Here is a 9,769-nt window from a genome sequence, read left to right as displayed (position 1 = left end):
AAGTACAATTTCTTTGAAGAATTTTGACATTTACTCATTTTTCTAAAGGCACTGCTATTATTTCGAACACAACTGTAGATAGTAACTTCTAAAGTTTTTAGAAACTAAAGTTCCTCACTTCTATAAATACTGTTTGTGTGTGCCATTATCTCCCTGATATCCCTTCTCTCTCTCGACTTGATAGGAAAAACGTGAGTGCACTGCCTATCACCGTTCAATCATCAGTCTTTCACACAGCTCCACCCTGTACTGAATAATTTAGCAACAGAAAATGATGGTGCGTTTCAATATGGTTGCGGCTGGCTTTGTATCTGAATGATGACAATTCTGAATCAAAATGACCTGATGACACTTCCGCCAAAATTGATTTATTTGCCTACCAACCACAGTGGGCTCTTAAAGGTCCCATGACATGGTGCTCTTTGGATGCTTTTATATAGACCTTAGTGGTCCCCTAATACTGTATCTGAAGTCTCTTTTATATAGACCTTAGTGGTCCCCTAATACTGTATCTGAAGTCTCTTTTATATAGACCTTAGTGGTCCCCTAATACTGTATCTGAAGTCTCTTTTATATAGACCTTAGTGGTCCCCTAATACTGTATCTGAAGTCTCTTTCCTAAAATTCAGCCTTGGTGCAGAATTCCAGCCACTAGAGCCAGTCCCACAATGAGCTTTCCTTAGTAGGTGCCATTTCGGAGTCTGTAGCTTTTGAGGAGGAGAGGGGGGGCAAGGTGGAGGCTGGGGGTATGGCCTTGACCAACTACCACTTTACTCGTTTGAAAGCCATGATGTCTCTCTCTTTCTCATGGGTGGGCTAAATTCTCTGGGCGGGCAAAGCAGAGAAAGGGGAGGTAACCTTCCGCATGTGACCTCATAAGGGGCAAGATTCCAGATCGGCACAGGGAATACGGTGCCTTGCTCAAGTGGCATCTCTCAAAATCGCAAGAGAACTAAACGTGCAGGGCGACATCAAATCGCCGGCAGAGTGGGCGGGGCTTACCCAGTCTACCAAAAAGGTATCAATATAAGGAGGAGAAGTCAAAAGCAACCAACATGTGTAAACAAAGCACGATTCAAAGCATTCACAAAAGCCATTGAAAATGTTTTACGAAGTAGAAAATGCATTCAAAGGGTTTGCTAAGTCTTTAAGGATACATGCAATGCCTTGCAACCAGAAATGTTGAATTTATTACAAAATTGTGTTTGTTTGCCATGAAGACTCTACAGGGCGCGATCAAGAAGGCCTCTTCTCAAAGTCTCAGGCCTCTGCTCCCTCTTTATTTTCACACCATCAACCCGCACATGAGCACACTGTAGCGCTGAAGGTTGAAACACTTGAGTGTGTGTAAAATCATCAGCTGTAAACTGTCTGACAATTAGATACACACCGCCACAACGGGGCACTTTATGCCAAGATGCTTAAATACAGCAAATCTCTTAGGTCTGCTGGTCATATGCCAATAAGACATTATCTAGTGGAGAAAGTACTAGCAGTAATCAGGATGATACATGGGCTTACTCAAGGAGAGGATTTGCCTGAGATAAATCTAATTTCCTCACAAGCGGACTGGAAATTTGACAAATTGTTATTTAATATTCAAATAAGGCAGGACTCAGGCCAAAAAATAAAATGACATTATTTCTACCTGGCCCATCTCAGTGCTAAGAATTATTGAAGTTTTTTTTGTGTGTGTGGAGAGAATACGGCCAGCCTGATATGAATATTTACACACTTCATGGAGCCCCATTTTCAGTAACGGCTACGTCTCACTTAGAAACCCTTGGTGCGAGAGGGGACATGTTATTCATAAGAGGTTAAGTGAGTTGACCTGCTCAGATGCCTGCTAAATGGAAGACAGTCAATTAGACACACACAGACCAGCAAAATACAGCATAACAGCTTCCGCGCTTGCAAGACAGTCGCAGCCGATGAGTCACAAAGGCAGACTATTAGGTATCCCTCAACTGAGAAACTGAGTAATATTGAAAGTATCAACAGGCTTTGGGATTTCAGAGAATGGAAATTGCCACGCTCTTGTGCATGTTAACACCAAATCAGCAGCAACTGTGCAGCGACAGCAAAATTATACAAAGAATGCCAAATGCAATGATATCTGATAGCCTAGGAGGACTGAGAGTGACTATTCATTACCCCCCACACACACACGCCTATGGGGACGAGTCCCACCGTTTTGGAAACACTGGTTTACATTCTTATCTTAGATCTTGACACAAACTCCCAGATCGCTTAGCTGCAGTAACCAAAAGCAACAAGCCAGAGTGGCAGCCTTTAGCCATCAGTATGAATATGAATATGAATCTCATTATCATTAGAAAACTAAATCCAGTCCGTCGGTGGAAAAAAACCAAGGCTGAGATCAGAGACAATGAAATGATCCCTGTGTGTCTGTACCGTGCATGCGTCCATGTGTGTGTGTGTGTGTGTGTGTGTGTGTGTGCGGTGTACACTCTTCAAGGACATTAGAATCATTGGGGATCACTTTACAGAGACAGCTGCAGGAGATAGCGTACACCACCATCCTATGTTAAGTCTGTAATAGGGGTTGGTACTTTACATCAGCCAACACCTTTTATCTGTATATGTTTCATTAATAGTTGTTATTTCTGTCCAATACTTTGCATCAATCCACTCTTACAACCAGGCATTCATGCTGTGCACAGTCTGAAAGCCATCAAGCGTTGGTAATCAGAAGCCGGTGGAGATCTGCCTCCCCTGTGGTGCCTAACCCCTGGTGTTTTTCCAAGTGGGACCGGCATGCCTGTGACCTCTGCAGACACCTTTATGAACAGCCCTTTGATTATTAATGTTGAAGGCGGGGGTCTGGCTTTGGACCTGGCCCGACACAGCGGTGCTACTAAGGCTGCAGAAGGAAACTAGACAAGCAGGATCTGTGTGTTACTTCTTCTCTAGTCCCGCATTTTACACAAGCCAACGGAGAACAATCCGTTTCAGGGAGTTTTCATAAATCCATGAGACAAATAACAATATTTCAAGGGGCTTTATTCTTATATCTACCACATGAGTTTGGGTATCTGACACTTATATATATTATATGTATTATATAATTATTATTATATACAGAGGAGAGGACAGTACATACACATACCTGGACTCACATAAACACCTTGAAACTTGACTGATAATTTATGGTAAATGTCTTTTTATAGCCAAAGCTTTTATTATTAATACTGTTCTTATTGTTATCCTTATACTGTCCTTTTTTTCTCTCTATACTGCATGCATTTTTTTTTATTGCTGAAAACAGCTGCCGAAAATTTCAATTTCCTTGCAGGAGTCATCCCAAAAGGACTAATAAAGAAAAGTCTCTGAATCTATGTGCCTTATATGTGTTAGGCTACTATGTGGTGAGTTTATGGTTGCATTGTCATGTTATCTTAATATCCCTATAATATTACTACAGGAGCCAGCTGTACGGGTGACTTTATAGTGATGTTACAATAGTTTATGGTACTACCTTGTGAGGTATCAGTAATCATAAAGGAGTTGGTAAAACCCTTTAAAATGTCTTAAGGGGCTTTCAGTTCTTACATAATTTTACAAAATCCAAAAGTGGAGTGCATGAGATTAATAGACCACGCGTGTACCTTTTCCGTAGTTGAAGTGGAGTTTGATGGTCTTGCCCTGGTTGATGTGCAGGTAGGTGAACCACACGGCGGAGGTGAGCAGTACCAGCAGCAGCAGGAGCTTGAACTGCTTCCGGATCTTCTTCACGGGGAAGCGCAGCATCCTGGCTGGAACATCCTCCGGTAGAGAGTCAAAAACGGGTCCGGGGAGTGATCACTCTGGCTGCTGGGTCTTGTTTCTGCTCTACTGACGGTCTCCCGGTCACAGCGACGGCATCCCGGGCACAGCGCGTGTAATCAGGGAGTGGTGCTGGAATCACAGCCGTCTCATTCCCCCGGGTCCACGGGGTGACAGCAGCGCCGAACTCCTCGAATCCTCAGATCTGGGTCCAAACACCTCTGTGGCAGTCATTGCTGATAAATCAAACCCCCGGCTCCCCCTTTTCCTATGAATAGCGTGGCTTGTAACCAGGCTTCCCTGCTGGAGTTTCCACGCGGCTGGGGTAGCAGGGGGGAAAAAGGCTGCCCATCCAAAGCCGCTAAGTTCAGTGAAGTGTGTGAACCGAGGGCAAGAAAATAGCAGTCCGGGGATAATCTACACAAATCCCCTGGTGGCTCAAGCCTTTGCTGACACCACGACTCTGATTATTTGATCGGCTACTCAAGGATCATCCCCCGCCATGGGGTTAGCGCAAAGTACCAAAGAGCAAGAAGAGAAATGGAGTTCCCATGTGGAGAGGTGATCGGACAGAGCATTCCTGCACGACACACGGATGCTGTTTTATCTTTGAATGGGCTACAGATGAAATCCAAAGGCCTTCAGTGGAATGTGACAACCTTCAACTGACTGGCCAGTGTGAAGGTAACCTGATCAGGGAAAGGTGAAGGTGTGTGGGGGGGGGGTCATCCCAGCACTGTGCGCTCTTTCTATTGTTAACCACAGCTGAAACTGAGACTCTGGCTTCCGATGGGTGGGCAGCGGATTCAGATGGAGCGCGTTTTTGTTGAAGTCACGGGAGAGGAGGGGCGATCAGCTGTCATCCCCACACTCGGGCTGGTTTGAAGTAAATATTAAACCGATGTGGATTAAAAACTGCGAATCCTCCATGGCCACGGCGGCGAAACAAGAGAGAGGATTGCTGGAAATATTCAGATGATTGTCCGATTTAGGGTCCATGCACACTGGGAACAGATGTCCATGTGCTCCGGCTGGTCCGCTGTCTCACGGCAGGTGCGTTTCATCCAATTCTCCCAAAGTACCTGCGTTGTCCGAGTCCACCGTGCGTGCGCGAGAGCTCTAAATCAAATGACCTCATCCGGATTTTTTTTGGAAAAAAAAGAAAAATTAAAAAGAAAACCGGCGGCGATGCACTGCCTGGTGTTGTTATTCTGTCATGAGCTTTTTTCCCTTTAAACCGCCGCAACAGCGTCGTCCAACCAGCTGGTCGCCGCGCGCAGGGAGGAAGAACCGAGCTGCAGGATGGGTGTCGCGGAGAAACCAGCAACCAGCAGTGATGTAACCAGGATTGAACATGGTTTTGTTTTTGCTACAATGAAACATGTAAGGGTCTGTCCCTCCACTGCACAGCTCAGTACGCCCATCAGATGAGCATCTCAACGGTGCAGGGCAACCTAACCTGGGCAGATGGGGCGCGACAAGTCTGGCATCCAATTACAACCCTGCAAAGGGTTCAGAGGAGGCGGGACGACGTTTGCCATCACCGTGGCTACAGTGTGATCTATCATCCAATAGATGAACGCCTGAGCTTTCCACGTTTCCTCTGAATTCAATGCTAATTTGATGAAACATGATTAGTCGATTTGCAGGGAATGGAGGAGAAAAAAAAAACTCAAGACATTGAATTACTGTAATTATTGATCTAAAAACCATCTGTGCAGGGAAATACTCGTTTTCTGTCAGTGGTGGGCTCTAAAGAGTTAATTTTCTTTTAGAAGGAATTATCATCCTTTATAGGAGCTCTTTCCACCCAAACTGTTATATCCCTAAAGTTCCCTCTCTTCTATCACCTATTTATATAGCTTATTTGATATTTTTATTTGTTTGAGATCACATAATATTTCATATGTTTTAAATAATGAAATGCCTCTTCACTACGTCCTATGTAAAAATCAACGACATTCAACTCCAGTCTAATATTTAAACGGAAGGAGACAAAAATATTCTGTATATATTTCAGCCACATTTTAAATACTGCATAGTACAGGCCAAATGTTTGGACACACCTTTCTACCAGTTATCCAACAAGGCCGTCGGCTGTGTATCAACCTGACTTCTGAAGGTCCCAACTCCATTAATAAGGCAGGAAATTCCACTAATTAACCCTGACCAGGCCCACCTGGGAAGGGAAAACCATTTCAGGTGACTACCTCATGATGCTCATTGAGAGAACACCAAAGTTTTGCAGCACTTCAAAAAAGCAAAGGGCGGGTACTTTGAAGAAACTAGAATATAAGACCTGTTTTCGGTTATTTCACACTTATTTGTTAAGTACATAATTCCAAATGTGTATTCATAGTTTTGATGGCTTCAGTGATAATCTACAATGTAAATAGTCATAACAATAAAGGAAACACATTGAATGAAAAGGTGTTTTTGGCCTGTACTATGTATACATATATTTATGTGCTTTAGCCATATATATGCATTCCTTATATTGGCTTTGCAGTTTGTGTGTGTGTGTGTGTGTGTGTGTGTGTGTGTGTTGTGGCACGCACTTGACTGCCGCCCTCTGGTCAAAGATAAAAGAGCAATGACTAGCTGACTAGTTACATTAAAAGCAACTCGGTCTCCACTAACTTTATCATTGAGGAAAAATTGGTTGTGGTTTAATCTTATGAGACACAATACAAGTAGAGTAATACCAAGTTTATATGCCTTTATAGTCCATCTTACCATCCACAAAACTCAGCAGATTCATTCATATTTTATCCAAGAAGCCGTTTTCACAGAAAACCTTTTTGACTTGTCAAAGAACATGGTATACTACGTAATAATGATCACGGTTTCATGTAAAAGTAATGTGCTCACACTGGCCATGTGAGAGAATAAAGTTTAATAAAATTGTAAAAAAGTATGCATAGTGAAAAAAAAAAAGGTTGAGTGTGCTATTGATGTACACAAGTTTCCCACAATGTAATGCCCAAAAGAATTAATAAAGCTACTCATAGCTGGAAAAAATGTAATTATGGATGGTGGTGACACGATTACATTTTCAAAACCTTTTTTTGGTCTCTTTGTTAATTGTGATTCTGAAGTCCCAGCTTAATTAATGTCTGACAGTGTAAGCATTGTATCATTTTGTGCTAGGATAAAATGTTTTAAAGTGCCTATATTATGAAAAACAAAAATCACCTTTTCTGGGATTTGGGGTGTTATTTTGTGTCTCTGGTGCTTCCACATGCATAAAAACTATCCTTGGTTTACTGAGTGGGATCCGGTTTCTGAATGTCCTCTGTCTTTACTCCCCGGGTGAGCTGGTCAAAATCTGCACGGCCGAGACGAGGTGGCAAACCGCAGCACATGCTAGCGCTAGCATGTTAGCTCATTCTCAATGACAAAACACTGCTCCAACAGCCACTAGTTGACCATAATCTCCAAAAGAACTACTTCCTGTCCCTGTTCTGCAGGTTTTCCACAAGTGGACCTTGTCTAGAAGAGGTCTCCCAGCTAATCCTGCCTTGGAATGACCAAAGCTGGAGAAAGAGTTGTCTAGATGATGGGATCTTACCTAGCTACTGAGCACGTGCAGCTCCCAACAAAGACGTGTAGAAGGGAGATGTCTCACTCTGGAGCTAAAACAGAGACCTAACCACACAGGGTGAAAACAGGATCTGCAGCCAGGTGCAGTACAAAAAATAAGATGTTTTTTGAAAATGAAACCATGTAAACTTATTCTGGTACAACCTCAAAACACAATTACGGACCTGAAAATGAGCAGAATATGGGTGCTTTAAGTAGGTTGATTTCTTGATTACAAATTGTAAAAACACAGTACGCTACAGAGAATATTATATAGTACATATCATATGGTGTGGAGAATTGGGACACTGAGAATAATAAATGTCCCGTCCTGACTGGTAACATCAAATTTAACAAGAGACGGAACCGTCTCTACACACATAGTCCATGTCCTTGACGCTCCACTTCTAGCATTGCTACAGTGTATTTTACATGCATTTTCCGTTTCCGCTTTCTTTTCTTCGAAATCTTTTTTTAATGCTCCTCAGATCTCTGCAGGGTACGCCGAGACAGCTAGCTAGACTTCTGTCCGATCTCAGTCTTCTCTCCCACGACTATTTCACAGCGTCTCACGGCGCTGCACATGACGATTAAAGACATGCCAATAACTCCGATCACGTTTTCCTACCGTCCCTGAATGCTACGTGGAGTGGCCAGACCCTCCTTCAGCATGCTTTGGATGAGGATCTGACAAAGTTAGACTGCTACACACACAATTCAGAGTAAGACAATGTCTCATCAGGTAGATTAAGTAAAAATATCTGTGTGCAAATAGATAGATAGATAGATAGATCGACAGATATTTATTGATCCCCAAAAATGGGAAAATTCAGTGTTACAGCAGCCAAATCAGTCACACAGCACAGAAGAATATAATGGAATCTAGGATACAATATACATGCATACAATGTACATTAAATAATAATAGGCGTAAAATGTAAGAACACGTGTTTGAATATATAAGATGGGAATACAAAAATGTGCAACTGCTTAAATAGTATGAAATTAAATGTATCATTCACTATACGTTGACGTGCATTAAACATGTGGTTTATCCCCAGTTTAATACAAGTCCAATCATTCATCTGTTGATGCCATTAGGACTCTAGATTAAGGATGAAAGGGTATGAAACCTGGTCTCTAAGAATATGACCTCAATTTAGTTTGTCCCAGCTGTGCCTGGGTCGGACCACAAACCATAATCCTCCGTGTCTGTGGATTAATAATGTAATCTTCAGAGCAAACACTGAGCGTAAATGAAATGCTTAGGTATTCATCCGGGCCGCATTGAAATGAGTACTCGACCTCAGCCAAACATCATTTACGCTGAAACAAAAACTTCACAGCTCACACCTTGCTTGGGCTGTTGCAGGCTGAACTGAAGGCATTTCATCACACACACTGGGTTTGAAAGTTATCCAAAGTGTGTTTTTTTTGTCCTCGTCTCTATTGGTTGCATGACATTCTCACAGGCCTTTGGAGCCTCTGATTCCATACCTCTTCATCTTTGATCGTCTGACTTGTTTTTGTTAGGCTGAATGACAAAAACAAGTCTGTTTTACACTCGTCGATTGGACCTGACATCCTGTCTGTCTGCGCCATTGGTATTTCTGTTTCATCCAATGCACAGCAAGGGACCTGAACACTTTAAACTTACATTAAAGCTAGACGGAAATAGATAGATAGATAGATAGATAGATAGATAGATAGATAGATAGATAGATGTTTATTGAGCCCAAGAAAAATGGGAAATGACGGTGTTACAGCAGCAAAATCAGTCACACAGCACAAATATAAATATAAATGAAATACTAGGAAGAATATACATACATACAATATACATGAAATAATAATATGAATACAATAAAAGAAATATTTGAATATGTACAGGATGGGAAGACAAAAATGTGCAACTGCTTAATAATATGCTAAATGTAAATAAATGTAAATAAACCAATTGTGCAGGTTGCATTAGTGCAATAGTGTGGTGTCCAAAAGTCTTGCCTAGCACCCAGTGATGATGTGTTAAAAAGTGTTATTGCTTGTGGTATGAATGATTTTCTGTAGCGGAAAGATTGACACCTCGCTCATGGGTCGATATATTGGTGAGCAGCACAGGTAGACTGAAGAGAAAAGTTTGATATCATGTAAAAGACTTTCCCATACCGGTCTTAAATTTAAAATTGAACTCATGCTGTTTTCCCTCTCTGCCTTCGCTCTCTTTCCTGCCGGCAGAAACATTTTGCACGTACAGTAGGTAACCCCCTCCAGGGATGTCCATGCTTTGATGAATCCAGGAGGAGGAGGTGCTGTCCAGGGAGGATATGGACAGAGAGGGGGCTCAAGGTGGGGACTGATAAAGGTAGGCTGTCTCCAGGGGGATGACAGAAACCAAGCCCAC

General features: G+C 42.4%; 1 protein-coding gene across 1 annotated transcript in view; it reads right to left on the bottom strand.

Moving 5' to 3' along the window:
• Positions 1–9,769, bottom strand: part of b4galnt4a (beta-1,4-N-acetyl-galactosaminyl transferase 4a) — a 150,212-nt gene that overhangs the window by 138,572 nt on the left and 1,871 nt on the right. The window contains exon 2 of the mRNA XM_034879791.1: positions 3,630–4,366. Coding sequence (XP_034735682.1) covers positions 3,630–3,771 — 142 coding nt within the window. The 5' untranslated portion in view covers positions 3,772–4,366. The remainder of the gene's footprint in view (positions 1–3,629; positions 4,367–9,769) is intronic.

The sequence above is a fragment of the Etheostoma cragini genome, chromosome 8 (assembly GCF_013103735.1).
Source record: "Etheostoma cragini isolate CJK2018 chromosome 8, CSU_Ecrag_1.0, whole genome shotgun sequence".
Taxonomy (NCBI): domain Eukaryota; kingdom Metazoa; phylum Chordata; class Actinopteri; order Perciformes; family Percidae; genus Etheostoma; species Etheostoma cragini.
Note: the sequence above shows the minus strand (reverse complement) of the source record. Positions and strands in the feature narration are given on the sequence as shown.